The sequence below is a fragment of the Cavia porcellus genome, unplaced genomic scaffold (assembly GCF_034190915.1).
Source record: "Cavia porcellus strain 051 isolate PalLab524CR breed Dunkin Hartley unplaced genomic scaffold, mCavPor4.1 scaffold_14, whole genome shotgun sequence".
Taxonomy (NCBI): Eukaryota; Metazoa; Chordata; class Mammalia; order Rodentia; family Caviidae; genus Cavia; species Cavia porcellus.
Window position 1 is genome coordinate 48850763 of NW_026947497.1, and position 16281 is coordinate 48867043.

The window sequence follows — 16281 nt, forward strand, 5'->3', positions numbered from 1 at the left end:
TTTGTCAAAGATAAGTAGGCTGATTGTGTTTTCAGTTGTGTGTTCACTTTCTATTCTATTCCACTGATCCTCACATCTATTTTTTTGCAAGTAGCATGCTGATTTTGTCACAATAGCTTTGTAATACAGTTTAAAGTCAAGGGAGTGTGATGCCTCCTGCCTTGCCCTTTGTTGCCCAGGATTGCCTTTGCTATTCTCGATCTCTTTTGGGTCCAGATGAATTTTAGGAATGTTTTCTCTAGATCTATGAGATATGCTAATGTTATTTTGAACAGACTTACATTAAATTTTTGTAACAGTTTTGGGATTGTGGCCATTTTCACAAAGTTGGTTATCCCTATCCATAAACAAGGATTATCTTTCCATTTTATGAGAATTTTTTTATTTCTTATTTCAGAGTACTGTAATTTTCAACATATAGATCTTTTAGTTCCTTTCTTAAATTGATTCCTAAGTATAACATTTTAGGAGGTTCTATTGTGAAAGCTGTGGTTTCCTTAATTTCTCTCTCAGTTGAGTTTGTGGATTGTGTACAGGAAGGCTGCTGATTTTTGAGTCTCTGTATCTAGGTATGCACCTGAATTTGGTTATTAAATCTAGATATCGTTTGGTGGAGCTTTTAGCGTCTTCTCTGTACAGTATTATGTCATCTGTGAGTAATGATAATATAATTTTTTTCCTTTCCTATCCTTTTTTCCTTTTATTTCACTCTCTTGTCTAATTTGGAGCAGGAATTCTTGAGTCCCAGGGAACTCAAAACACCAGGGTGCCTGAGAGAGTTTGTACCTTAATTGGGAAATAAGATAAATAAGTGTATAGATGAGAGACGAGAAGCTTGGTGATTTAGAAATTATAGTAAGAATGACAGCTAAGGGCCAGCAGTTTTACTTCCTTTTCTCTTTTCTTGCCATCTCTCTTGGTGTACAACTAATTTGTTTTCATGATTTTTCAAAAATCACTATTCTGTCCCACAGAAAGCCATTCTTTCATCCAATGAGACAGAAAATGATCTTACAATGGTATGTTATAAGCTCTGAAAAATTCTCAGAGGGGTAATTCCAACTTGGCTATTTCATCAGCAGTCCTAGATTAATTACCACTTTAAAAATTTTCTAGACCCAACTTACTTTCCATGAAAATGCTTTATGTAATATTCTTTAATACATCAAAAGTTATATGGCCTGGTAAACTTCACACAGCCATTTTTAAGGCAGCATAAATTATTTAAATAAAATTATTATATACTTAATTATATTTTCAGAAGATCTTTCACAATATAATTGTTTCTTCATTTTATAAAATAATTATAAAATTACAAGCTTTAGAAAAAAATAAGTAAATTTGTATAAAAATTTGGAAATTTTTTAAAGATTCCTAGCAATATTCAAAAATCAAAAGAAATAACTCTTTAGGAGAAACAAGAGTAGGTGAAAATACCTTATAAATTTAAAATTATTCACTTGGCTTAATTTCAGATTCAGCAGCGGTCTGCCCTCTGGAAAGGGCTGTCTGTGATAAGGTCATCTTTAATTTACTGTAAAGTGTTTTGAGCATGTGCCCTTTGAAACTTCACTGCAGAAAGGCAAACTATCTTCTAAACTCTTCAGAAAACTCCATATCCTAGATAAGCACAGAAGCCCGGAGATATTTTCCAAGGGTGAAATCTGAGCTTTGTTGGCAATAAAACAAATTAACATCTTTCATTATTCTTTATGAGTAATAAAAGGAAGTTTAGCCTGTGGTCAAGAAAAGTTTTTCATGTAAAAGTAATGCATTAAAAGCAACACAGTTTTGGCTTAAATTACCAAGACTGACTGTTGACCTTCAATGAATATCTTCATTGAAGTCTAAGCCCTTTCTATTCTGAAACTCGGAATTACATACTTAAATATTCAGATTTTCACATCAAGCTCATCAGATTTAGCCAGACAGTAAAAGAAATTCGGGTCAAAGCAGTGTGCGGTTCCGGCTCACCCATAGTGAAAGGTTTCCTGAGAGGAAGTGCTTTTATTTTGTTAGCTTCGTAAATCACTCTTTTCCTCTCCCACCAACTCCGTGTAAAAGCTCCTTAGATTTCACCATCTGTGATTGCACATGTTATTCAGGGTGATTTCACTTCAATTCGGGCATCTGGAGATCAAAGATGCTTACCGGCATGACTTTTCAAGATGGTAGAACCACATGTGATTTCAGAGACTCAGCAAAAATCGGAAATAGTACTATCAATTTTATTGAGGGCTCAATTAGCTTTTCACATAATCATAGCAATAGAGATTTGAGAGGAATCTTATTGATCTACACTTGGTCTTTTTACAAATAAAGAAAACTGAAAACTAATTATGAGCCCAGATGAGCTGCATTAAAATTAGAAATGTTAGTAATGTATTTCTATGGTATCACATGTACTTTTCAATGAAGTTTTAAAAAATATGTCATTTTATTATCAGTTTTAAAAACTTACAGGTTGATTTTAATCATATGTAGTTCTTAAAATACATAGTAAATCTGGTCAAGCTCCTGGATTGTGGTAGTTAAAATAAATGCATTAAGTAAATGGCAGTGGATTAGCTGTCATTTTGGTCAGCTCAACACTGAAATTAATCCTATTAGGCTACCAGGGTATCATTGCATGCACACTATTAATTACTAGACTAAAAAAGATTACGCTATTTCCAGACAGGCCTAATAACTCTCCTAGGACAGCAATTACAAAACTTTGAGATGTATGCTAAGTCATTTATTGGGTAAAATGGGGTTTTTGTGAGAAAACCACTATTTAAAATGCCACGCAAATATCAGTGCTGGATCATCACTGAATTCCTCAACACTGATGGGACCCCAAAGATACAAAAGTGGAAAATGAGTTATGTGACACAATGGGATGAACTGCCCCAGCTCCCAGGCTGTGGGAGACACCAACACCCCCAAAATCTATCACAAAATACAAGTATTTGTAATTGCTTTTCTAGAAGGTGAAAAATCAAACTTATGATATGTCTCTATTCAAAAACTTTTCGGGGAAGTAAAATATCTACTTTGATGGTCCCTCATGAAAAATGCAAGTGCTGGAAGAAGCTTGGTTAAATTTCTACAATCAATTAACATCCCATCAAGTAAAACTACTCATAGCACGACTTTCCTGCTACAGCTGACCAAGAGAACATTCCAGATGCCCTGATAGAAATCCAAACCAAATTCAAGCACAGCAAGGGTCATTCCACATTTTTTCATTCTCAGCGAGGTGATATTTTCAAAGTGTTTACTTGTATTGTGCAGCATGTTGGACATGCCTAAAAACATCTACGGGGCACCTGCTCTGTGGAAACCGGTCCTCAGGTCGACGACCTGGAAGATACAAATGAGAGACCAGACCGTGCCTCTCAGAGTCTCCCCTTTACAGCTACCAGCAGGTTCCATGAGTATTTGTTTATCTATTTATTTGTGATGACTATTTTGTTTATAAATAAGGAAGTGAAAAGAAATCTGTAAATAAAAACTCATCTGTTTCTCTCCATCCACCTGTCACATCCTCAATGCTGAAAACCCCGGTCTCAGCAGGATGGTTTTGCAGGTCCCTGCCTCCTCCCACACTGCGGCCTTCTCTGTCACCAAGGAGCGCCAGTTATTGCAGTCACTGGGCATCCGGACCATGACCTGTGACCAGCCCTCTGCTGCAGGGCTTCCCTGCCACTCTCCAAATGCGATGAGGATGCTCTCAGAAGCCCCACCGTGCCTGGTATCCGGGCTCCTGGGGATGTGAAGCCCGAGCGCAGCCCCAGCTCTGGGTTCTGCAGGTTCCTAAGCATCAGGTCTCACCCTTCCTTTCAGACACCCCCATGAGGCCTTCAGCGTGGTGGAAGTGTTTCTATCTTCCCTGCCCTGGAGAGGACACCGATCCTCCTTCCTCCACCCTCAGCTGCCTCCTCCTTTCTGCTAACTCCCATTTCTCTTTGTGCTTCAGGTTCTACAGTGCTGCTCCCACGCAGCCTTTTCTTACCTCCAAGACCCAGTTCCCTGCTTCTGACAGTGGTACCATGGCCTTCCTCCACTTGCTCATATGGTTACATAGGTACTGCATGGGAAGCACTGGGCTAAAAGGCCGAGAGGATATGATTAAGCACAGAGACAGAAAGGGGCTCTGACGTTCAAGCAGTAGACAGGCAATTAAGATCTAAGTGAACAAGTTATTAGAGCACACTGGGCTGCAGAAATGAAAGAGAAGCCGGAGCAGAGAAAGAGCAAGGGTCTGCCTCCAGCTGATCCAAGGACACCGTTTTCAATACAGAGCCCACCACTGGCTTCGCGGGCCCTGAAGCAAAGACGAAAAGGGATGATGGATTTAGCCATGCAGAGATGCGAGCAGAGCTGGGTCCATTCAGGAAGCTGCACAGCGGCCCCAAGGCATAAGGTCTCCAAGGTGCAGGAAGAAGATCAAGAAGCCCAAGGTAGAAGCAGCAGAGAGGAAGGGAGGGGTCAGAGCTAAGATATTAGGTCAGGAGCCTGGTGGTAGAGCATTCAGGGACTCTGGAGCCAGCACAATGACTCTGGCTTTCACGCCAAGAGAGATGGAAAGGTACGCGCACATGTGGAGCAGCCCTGGGACACACTCTCCTTTAGGTTTCCAGAGGACCAGACATGGAAGGCAAGGAGGACAAGCATGGGAGAAGGAACCCGGTTCAGGAAACCCTGGCAGGGTCCTGGCAGATGCAGGCATGGTGGCGGGATGCAGGCAGGGACAGAGGAGGCAGGCGAAAGTGACAGAGCTGATGGCGCGATTTCCTGACCAATGAGACATGGCTACCAGGAAGAAGAGGAGGCACGGACACCTTCGGGTTTCTGATCCAAGTAGCATGAAAGTGGAGAGTTGACTTCAATGAGAAAGGAAAGACTGGGAAGAACAGGCCATGCACAGTGGAAAACCTAAGTTCAGTGTTGATCGTGTAAGTGGAAGAGATCTGCCAGAGAATTTCTGTCATTGCTCCTGAGTGACTCCTGGCTTCTGCCCTGGAGGTTAATTCCTCAAGAATAAAACACCTATAATTAAGTCAGTCAAGGGCTACAAATTCAATAAATATGTGTTGAATGGATAACAGAATATTCTAATATAATTGTTAGTATACTAGGGAGAGTCAGATTTAAAATCTCAATTACTATGATGCTAGGGTAACCTTTTTTGTATTTATAGAAGGATGAAAAACTTTAAATACTGTAATTGTATTTGCTGCTTATTAAATCATGCTAAGTATTAAAACTGAATATTTACTTTATATTTATTGAATAAAATTTATTTTAATTAGGAAGCTATGGGAAGCTGAATGAACTTTTGGGATAGACTAAAAATACTTTAAAATAATCATCTATTTATTATTCCTACATCCTAGTGTAATTTTAAAAGCCTAGTTATGAAGGAATTTGATGTAATAAAATGTACTTTTATAGCTTTTCATGCTATAGCCTGGTTTTTATTGTAAAGTAGTAAAATGTGATTTAAATACCAACAATGTACCTGATATAGTTAATGGCTGAAAAAAAAATGTTTCAAAGGAAGTAACCTCATTAGAAATAATCTCATTAGACCTATTTTTGTTCGCTTTCTCTAAGTAAATCACACACTGAGAACACATTAATGTATTCAGAGAATGCTACAGAGTGCCCTGTACAGCTCTTCCTCCTTTCTTCTGCCTATGGAAGCAGAAAACTATGTGAAGGCATTTCAGAATTTTCCCCACATCTGCACTTTTATTTTCATGGTTTGAAACTAGGAAATGAAAAATTCTGGAAATACATAATTGAGCAGTGTTAAGCCACATTGTGTGGTGAGGAGCACCAGGAGATCTCACGCCAGCCCACTCCACCACACCCAAGGCGGCACCTTCTTCCTCTTCTCACGACCTCTGTGCCAGGCATACCACCCCCCTCGCTGCTGCTGGGTAGCTTAGTGAGATGGGCCACTGTGTGTGGGCAGCATCTGTGTGCCAGTGATCTTTAGCTCACTTCATAATCCCCCCAAATGCAAGTCTAGCACTGCTGGCCACTGGTTCTCTCCAAGAGAAGCCATCATGTACATTCTTCAAGAGAAACTTCAAAGGTTTGCAGCAAATTAGGAGAGAAACCACTGTATGCTGAGGTCACGGTAACTGTGTCTTCAGCTTCCTACAGCTTACCACCTTGGCATTGTATCCTCTCCAATTGTAAGGGGCAGAAAAGTAGTGATTTCAGTGTAATAAGATATTCTCAAAACCACAATGGTGTAACATTTATCACAGCACAGGGTAATAATTGTCCTATTGTGTTATTAGTTAGTATGATTAATCTTACTGTGCTTAGTTTACAAATTAAACCTTCCCCTAAATATATATTACAGAAAAAAAGCAATGAGATGGATAGTGTTCACAGTTTCAAGCATCCACTTAGTTTCTTAGCATGTGTTCCTTGTGGCTAAGGGACAGGGGACCCCTGCATGTTACAGGCACTGTCTGTTACATCTGCTGACAATGCAGTACACTTACCTCTTACAACACACTCCATCTGCCCTGTTTCAAATACTGAAGCACCATAAACATATATTCCTTGCATCTTCTTTACTACTGTGTCACACTGACTCTGCCCTTGTAGTTCTTTACCATGGACGCTCCCACTCCCCCTTGTAGTGGCATGCAAAACACAGTGACTCAGGTGACTCACTTGCAAACAGCATTCCCCAACCTCCCTTCCATACTCAGTTGTCCTAACTGTCTACAGGGAACTGGCAAACATCTACTCATCATGCGTGGGCCTGTAAATCAAACCCAGGGCACCATTCACAGGCTGGGCAGGTGCTGTGCCACTGAGCTGGACCCCCAGCCCCCACCATCCTCTACTACTGATATGTTTAGAGTTTGTGATGTGTCTGTCTCCCTGTTTCAGGCTGTGGATTCTCAAGGGCAGGCTTTGTACATTTTCATTTCTTTTCTTGTTTAAACTCAATTCCTGGCCCTCGGGTCTATGAGCGATACGTGTCTGTTTTAGGATGAGGTCCCCACCTCCAGAGATTGTACCCTTCCCAGGGGTTTTCAGTAGTTTTTATTAGGCTTGGATGGCTTTATAATGGATGCCTCTGGGATGAAAGTAAAAGGGTCACAAAATGTTAAAGCTGAAGAGACCTTACAACTGGCTCATCTCAGATGGGAGTAGGGAAAGGAATCAACCTTCATTGGCACAAAGGCTTTGAATACTGCGAAAACATTTTTAAATGTTACTTAACCTTCACAGCAACTTGGGAAGCAGCAGCCATGACTCACGGGGCAGAATTGAACCCCAGACACCAAGGTATACAACATCTTACAATGACAGGCCACAGGGAGCTCCCTGAAAATTAGCAATGGCCACCAACAGGCAAGCACCATGGAACATGGGACAGAAATGCCACTGTGGGAGGCAGCAAATAAATGTCACCCTGTTGTCTCTCAGCAGAGTGAAATCTGGCAGAAGCTTGGGGAAAATGCTAACAGAAGGCATTGCCAAGAGATCTCTCACACCCCCTCCATGCATTCTGATGCAAAACACAGGAACCTGAATAATGATAAGGTCTCCAGGATAAAAAAAAGGAATCTCATTTCCCTTTCATACTCCCATAGCAGGCAGCAGTGGGGGCAGGTAATGACTGAGAACATTCCACGGAGTGCAAGGCTCCCTAGCAGCATAGGTGACACAGGCACACCTTAGCAGAGAGCTTGGACTAAACCAACCACCTCCCTGCAGAGGGAAGCCTGAGTCTCCCCAAGGAGGACCAGCAGGTGGCCTTCCAGCAAGCAATGCTGCAGACTCGCCAACACTGAGCCCACATCTGCATGAGAGTAGCATCAGTACCATCCTGGGTCACAGTCATCAAAGAGGAAAGTCACGGACTTTGCAGATGGATATTAGTTCATGGCAACATTTTGAGTCTGCTGTGGGATGCTCCGCTGAAACTGACTGAAAATCATGAGGACCTATTATACGTCTGTCCCATAGGCAGAGAACCTCAGAGTATCTCCTTGCAACTCAAGCCAGTCCCACAGCAGGGCATTCACTGGTAGCCGAATGCCCAATCTCTGAGGTGTGATCCGCTCCACTGTGACACTGTACTTCACTTCTCTCATTTGCACACATGCAGTCTGCTTTCTCATGCACAAGCAAACAGAGCCATCGGACGTCTGGCCATGTTCTAGTTCTACACTGTCTGTTTCCTGCTAACAGTGGAAATATGCAACACTTGAAAGAAGACAGAAATGTGCTGCATAAACAAATGAGCATCTCAGTGTGTTTGAATCCATGGAAAACAGGGAATCCATGTAGCTTGTACATCCCAACAGGGTACATAATTAGCATTCAAATATCCTTTGACTATGTAAGCATGATACTCATTTTTGAATTATTAAAGTAAACCGAGGTTATTATCCCAATTCTACAGTATCTCAGAGGCCAGGATATTTATTAGAAGTTACTTTGCACATCACACACAAAGGCACACATTTTGTGGATATGATCATAGGTCTACTGACTGAACTGTCTACAGTTAATTATTTTGAAGATTAGGGTACAATGCTCTCTATTGTTCTTTATTTGTAAATGGGTTTTTTTCTCAGCAGCATCCAGGCTGCCTTGTGTTCTTCAAGTTTTATATTGAGAATTTCCTCCTCAAAGGGGTGTTTCTGGCACATGTATGTTAAGGTGGTCTCACCCTGTGTCTTCCCATATTCTCTGTTCCCTTCCTGTATGGAATTCTCTCAAAGCTTATGGTCTTTCATCCACTACCTTGTGAGCAGACAGGAAACTTTCTGTTTGTTTACTGCCAAGATACCTGGATCAGAATCCACCCAACATAAAACAATCCTCAATAGATAAATGAAAGCACATAAAAAATGTCACTGAAGAGTAATACGGTACAGCTGTGCTGGTTTGTGTCATAAACAAAAGTTGGAAACCAGAGTTAGCAGTCTATATATTTGTCAAATTTGAACTGTGTTCTCTATTCCATCTTTCATCTCCCCTCAAAATAGGAAAACAGAAACAAAAGCCAACCTTAATGGTAGATGTGTGAGCTCCAGGATACTCTTTTTCTTCTAGTGTTGACCATCTTTCTATGAATTTAGACACCAAGGAATCGTCATAGTCCACTATTTGGAATCCAGACACGTTCGCACCACCAAACTGAATTTTCAGTAGGTCGCCGTCAGTAAATCCCTAGGCAGAGAACACACTTAGGTCATTCAAATGGAATTTACCATTGAACACACAATTCTGCATGACAGGTTTTTATATATTTCAAAGAATACCTGATAGAAAGGTTGCAGCCAACCTTGGATCACATGACTCTCACAGTAGTAGTTACATAAAATTTCTGCCTTACCGAGAAATTTCTTATACAGCTGCAGCTGCTTACAGCCAGGAAACACACAGTTCAGGACTTCAGCCTTGTAAATCATTTCTTATTAAACTGGTCTTTCATTCACATAATACAAATATCTTTAAAATGAGAACAGGGCTTAAATGCCCAGACACTGCTAAAATTAGTTTTATAAAATATATTAAAACAATTTGTCTTATTAGAATGAATTCATTCACTACTAAAACCATCATACGTTCTCTGCACTGACTTCAAACATTGTTAAAAGGATTTTTGTTCCAATAGGTCTGTATTTCAAATTACCTCAGTTATACGCATCTTTGCATTTTATATTTCTTTATTATTTTGCACAATGTCTTTTCTTTCTCGTTGATCTTCAAATACATTGCTGTTTTGCTGGGAGGATGATAAGTATCTTTTTTTGGTTCATGATTTTGCTTGCATTTTTACCAGAAGAAGACAAACAGTGAAAAAATTATATAACAAAAATCAGAGTCTCTGCTCTATCGCTTCCATGGTCTCCTGAAGTTGCTTCATACTTGCATTTTCTGTACCCTCATTTTTCATGCATTTATAAAATCTGCATTCCTCCATGACACACTTATATTACTCTTTCTTAACTTGCCAATTTCAGATATTTTATTGAACTTTTGTTTATGCCAGATGAGCTTGTAACTCAGTTATATCGCCACACCATTTATCTCCTCTCCCATCTAACCCAACACTTACCGTTTACAATTGGTAATTGGAAGTGTTATTCACGAGCAAAGCCAAAAGACACCGGCATCTCATTTTCTTCCTCTAACATTTTTCATTGCAATGTTAGTAACTGTCTCCTCTATTTGCTACTAAAATGTTTTCCAAGCCTATCCTTAATGCTTTCCAGTTGTTCCATGAAAATATTTCACATAAGGAAGAACAAATCTTTTTTTAGAGATTTTTAGTACATGGTGATAAGTATGGGTCTAGCTGCTTTGTTATGTCCTCTTTTGTCTTAATCTCTTTAAAATAAAAAATAAAACTTCTTTAAAGAAGGAACAGTCAAACAGTGCAGGAAATACATATCAAATTTTTCCTGAACACTTGATTTCCCGAGTCCTCCTAGGCCCCTGAGACCTGAATGGGTTCCTCTTCCCATCAGTCTATCCTGCAGCCGTCGCCATGAAGTGACCCTGAATTTCTCAGTTTCTTTCCTGAGGGTAACTTGTCCCCTTGCTGTGTTTCTCTCCTTTGCACTGTTTCTTCCCTCTGGTGTACCCCCCAGGAGTTTCCTGAGACAGACTGGAGGCAAATGTTTGGGCCCAGCATGTGGTTGAAAGGACTTTATTTTACCCTGACGCTTGGTCAGTACCTTGTCTCAATGTGGAATGTCCAGGTGAAAATTTCATAACTGGAAAGCACTGTCCCACTGGCTTTTATTTTGTTGGTATGGCTTTTATTTCATTGTTGCTATGAGGATAAAAAGCCATTTCTAACTCTTCTCTGTATGTGACCTCACTCCTACCAACTCCCTCCAACCTCCAAAAAGACCTTCAAAATCTTTTCTTTATCTCAAAATTCCACAAAGAAATTTTTACTAGGTTCCTCTTCTTGCAGTTACTGTGTGCCTCCCTGGGCAGAAATGTATCCACTCACACTGGATGTTTTTCAAAGTGGTTCTTTTACATTTCCTTTCTCTTTTTTTCATTTGTCTCTCCTTCTAGCCGGTCTCTGATAGAGATGTTAAATCTCTTATGGGTCTTATGCTTTCCTATATCACATTGTCACTTTGTTATATAATCCAGAATGTTCTTCAAATTCATCCTCAAGGTCATGTAATTAATTTTAATTGCTAAATAAATAAAATCAATTAACTTTCTGTAGCTCTTATTTTTCTTTTTCCTTGTTTATAAAATGTTCTTTTTTATGGGTAATTTGTCTCTTTTTCTATAGCTATTAATTATGTATTTTAAACATTTTTTCTTGTTTCCACCCCTGGTTCTCTTTTTCTGTCTTTTGTTTGTTTCTGTTTTTGTTTGTTTTCTATTGCATTTTTCATGCTTCCTGGTGAAGTTTTCCTTGAGTGCCTGTCATGCTTGGTTATTTCAGAGGGAGTCAGGGCATCACTCTGGCCATTCTTCTGTGCATCTGTCAGGCCCATTCCTAAGCATGCTTCACTGGATGACCAGGCAGGGTGGACAGAAGTGGGTTTGGCCATGTTTGTTTCCCTGTCCTCTGGGCCACTCAGTTCCCCCATCTTCTACACATGCATGTGTGTCTCATTAAACTCTAAAGAGAGAGCAGTGGATGAGCCACAGCAGGTTGGGAATTCCACATGGGAACATCCAGTAACTGCCTTGTGTGTCTGTCTATATCTTTACAGTATCAAGAACTTCTGCAATTCCTGTTCTGTAGAAAGCAGCACCATCAAGAGAAGAGTGGGTACTCAGGGAGCAGGGCTTGCAGCTCCTCCCTGGTGGTTTGAAGTGTCCAGTCACTGCCTACAAAAGATTCTGAATCTAATCCTGTATGGGGCTTGGTGATGGTCCCAGTTTCCTGAGATCCATTTGCAGAGAAAATCAGGGCCTCTGGCCAACAGCTCAGACACACAATCTGTCCTGCAGAGCTACCCATAGTTACTGTGGCAAAAGTAAGTAAAACCTGGGTTCAAAGATGCCTCCATCTTGTCTTTCATGGCAAAAAGTAATACGATTATGCAACACAGAGCCCTGAGGGTCCAATGGAGCCCCCCCTTAACCACAGTCATGCCACCCTACTGCCTTCCTGCCATGCTCTTCACACGCCCTGGGAATGCTCCTGAGAATACTTACTGTCTGTGTCACACTCCTCTAGGGGAGCTACTAAGACACACCTCCTTTGACTCACACTTTCATCTTGCTGTTCATGGCTCCTGGATCCTCCCATTAAGGACATCACAGGCACAGTGCAGAAAGAGCAGGCTCTGCATCCTCTCTGCAAACATTTTGAGTATTCCCTTCCTTCTCCCACCCATCAACCAGTCTGTGTCCTGAGAACACTGTCAAAGTCTTGCACTGTTGATGGTTTCATTCTCATTTTCTCTTTCCTTAAGGGTTTCACATCATCTTTAGCCATTTACTAACATCTTTACCAACAACACTTTCAACCAAAACCTCAATAACGATTTTAAGGGGCTTCAGTGAGTATCTGCTTTCCTCTAAATTTCCTTTCTTCTTTTCTCAACCTTGTCAATTCATAACAAGCAGAAGAGGAAGAAAAAATAAAAAAAGAAGAGCCGTAGCAGAGGTGTCAAGGGTTAATGACATAGCTGGAAACAACTGTTCCTGAGGATTCATTTCCAGAGTTTCAGAAGAGAAGGTACGTCTTAACTAATGCTGTGCCAGATCTAAAGGCTGAATGTGGAGATATGTAATTAACAGGACTGTGGAATCATTGCTTCTTCAGGAACTGAATTCAATTAAATACTTGCGACCAGCATGGTTGAAGAAGTGAGAGCCGAATGCTCACATGTCCCCCTCTCTCCTTGCCCAATGGACTAATTAGCCTTTCAAAATCTGAACCAGGAGCCCCTCACAGCAGTCAGCAGTCCTGTTCGAAACAAGTCAGTAATCTCATCTGCCACTATTTCTCTCCTCCAGGATCACATCTTCTCGCTCGGTAGATATGAGCCAGGAAGGCGGGGAAGGCTCAGTCCAAAGTGTGCAAGAGGAAGCCCTTTCACTCTGGGTGGCACTGTCCAACTTCCACTGTCAGAGAAATTGCCAAGTGTCCTCTAAAGTCCCAGAAATTGTGGCAAAATTTCTCATTCAACTTATTGATTCACCAGAAGTTCCTCAGGATGAGGAAAGCAAGGTTTCAGAAAAAAATAAAAGTAAAAGCAGAATTGGCGACCAGATTCAATCACCAGTAGGTGATTCTCAGAAAAATGACAGCAGCATGAGCTTCCTTCTTTGAATGACTTGGATCACTCAAACCCTTCCTGCACATATCACAGTATCACATATAGATGCTCAAACTGATGAGTGACTTTTGTCATTTCTTCTCAGTGCTGTAAGGTAATCTTCTCCATCTGTGTTTTCAAGACCACAGCTTTCAAGCAACTGTGAGCTGTTTGTCAAATGGCAGGGTCCACAGGAGGCTCTGAGAACCCCACTGATCCCTGCTGATGGAGGGCTCTGCAGAGCCTGTGCCTGGGGTTCCCTTTGCTTTCACTGTCACCTCTCTGTAGAGTCCCCTTGGTCCCCCTCAGTACACACCAGGGGAAAATGCTACAGCCTGCATAGTCCTCATCAATGTCACTGCCAAATGGTGATTTCACTGGAAATGACCACCTTCTTCCCATGGTATGTTCCTTTGAACTCTGACACGCTAAATTATGGCTGATACCACCTCCAGTAAAACAGTAGAGACTAACCCTAACCCGAACTCGAACCTAACTCTAACCTTAACTCTAACCCTAACTCTAGACACACTGTGGAGTTGTGGGTTTCATTTTGATTTTAATTTCTTTGTGTCATCATTGATGAACAGTAAGATACTAGAAAACTCATGCACTTAATCTATGTTAGTACAATGTAAAACCTTTTTGAAGTCCTGTTATGCTACTTAAAATAAGCTTGCATTGTCCGCCTCAGAGTGGAGTTCTGTTGTTGCACATAAACTTGTGCATTCTGCAGGTTTCCCTGTTTCTCCTGTTTGTTTTCTGAGGCTGTGTGAGGGTGGAGGGGAGTTTAATCTCAGTCACACAGCATCACGTCAGCCTCAGCATCAGTCACTTTTGAAACAATAAAGGCCTAATTCCTGAAAAAAAAAAGGCCATTCTGAAAAAAAAAAAAAAATACCTAATAAGTACTCTAAACTGGTGACTCTGAGTATACTTCAAGGGAAGTAATCTGGGCTCCTCTGTCATTTCAGGATGACCTTAATATGACAAGAATCCCAGTGAAAGAGGAATCAGCTAGAGGAATTCAACTCTCATGCAGTTAGTAACAGAGTAAGCAGGAAATCAGAAAAAAATAATTCATAAAACATTGCCATTACATACTGCACAATATGTTATATTAATAACATTATCATATACCCAGGTTTAATTGTGCAATAAAATGTATTTCCACAAATGTAAAAATATTTCAGATATTACATGTACTAAAACTTAAAGGAAATATACATAAGGCAAAGTTTATAAAATACATGTTACTGTGAGAAATGAGGAGATACTTTGATAAAGTTATACTTTATATATTTTTGAAAATTTTCTTTTAGTGAAACTATGAAACTAATTTGTTAAGTTAAATCATTCTATAAAACTTTACAACAGTTTTTATAATAGGAAATTAATTGAATATGTCAAATGGGATGTGAAAACATGGAAAAGCTGTTTAAAATATAGTAAATTGAAAACATATTGCCACTTGTAGCCTCATAGATATATCACAATAACATTTGTAGAGCACCACTAATAAATGGTGATGATCAAAGTTGATTTTAGGAAAAGTAGTGAAATAATAAATAGGAATCAGTTTACCTACCAGATTAGCAATGATGTAGTGGTATCCTTTAACATGTTTCCCAATAGTAATAACCTACCAGAGATAAACAAAAATCATTTAGTAAATACAAATATCATTAATATAAATTACTAGTATTATAATGTGTTTCAGGAAAAAATATATTTGCTATGTTTTTGTGAAATCTAGAGAATATCTCTCGCAGGGAAACATAATATTACATTTCATTCTTGAATAACAGTTATCTTTCAAGAAGACAATCACTAACCCAAAATAATTATTCCATTTTTATCAATAGTGAAAATAAGGCCATAAAATATTAAACATAAAGTCAATTCATAATTTTATTCCTACAAAAGGTACGATGTCTTTTTGGTAAAAAACTAAACAACTGAAATCAACATCTGAGATTTTATAATTACACATTAGTCAAAGATAAGCACAGTTAGATAACTATAAAAATTTGAAAAAAGAGCAAATAAAAGATTTTTACCTTGAAATATAAAATGATAGTCCTACCCTCAGAATTTTAAAGGCCTACAGCTGAGTTCAAATGGACATTATTTCTAATACACAAAGCAAAGTGTCAGAGAGGCTAATTTCTCTGCAGAAATTTAAGAGAAAGATCAGTGCCGTGAAAAGCAGAACTGTGGAAGCTGTGGCACAAGGGGTCAGGCTGGAATGCTCGTAGCAGATGTGGATGTTGCTGCAATCAATTTAATGTGCACTGAACAACAATATGAAAAGAGTGGGCAAGGGTGCAGGGGCCGTGCTGCCGTTCTGGAAAAATGGTTAGACATTTTATAGCTTATAATGAAGGTATGCCCTGACACACAGACACCCGGAATCCCAGCAGGCCAGGCAGCTGGGGCAGGATGATCACAAGCCTGGGTGTCTTACTGAGATGCTGCCATGAGAGCAATAGGTATGGGAGGGGGAGGAGAGGGGGAGGGGAGGGGAGGCGAGGGGGAGAGGAGGGATGGGGAGAGGGAGGGGAAGGGAGACAGAAAGACAAAGTAAGGAGCAGCTATAGCTCGGTGAAGGCCTCAATCCCATTCCCCAGTACCACGCATACTGACAGACACACACACACACACACACACACACACACACACACACACTCACACGCACACATAAGCACTTAACATACCTAACCTACAAACTCTCACAACTTGACCAGGAAGGACCTGGTGGAGTATGAGGGTACAGTACAAGCTGGCTCCCATCTTGATCACTGATTGAGGGCTGAAGGTTGATGGAAGCCAACCATCCCGAGCATCGCAGCACCCTGACACTACTACACTGCACACCGTTGCCCAGCAAAAGAACAAAATTTGAAAATCATAGTATAGTTTCTATGGAATGCCTATGGCTTGCACACTATTGTCAAGTTGTATGGTCTTAAATCAAACTATCATAAAGCCAAGA

At 40.3% G+C, this 16281-nt stretch overlaps 1 protein-coding gene across 5 annotated transcripts in view; it reads right to left on the reverse strand.

Moving 5' to 3' along the window:
• Gria2 (glutamate ionotropic receptor AMPA type subunit 2) overlaps positions 1-16281 on the reverse strand; it is a 132421-nt gene that overhangs the window by 36405 nt on the left and 79735 nt on the right. For all 5 annotated transcript variants that reach the window (XM_005006795.4, XM_003476981.5, XM_003476982.5 and 2 more), the window contains exons 5-6: positions 14875-14928; positions 9043-9204 (exon numbers count right to left, since the gene is read on the reverse strand). In XM_005006795.4, coding sequence (XP_005006852.1) covers positions 9043-9204; positions 14875-14928 — 216 coding nt within the window. The remainder of the gene's footprint in view (positions 1-9042; positions 9205-14874; positions 14929-16281) is intronic.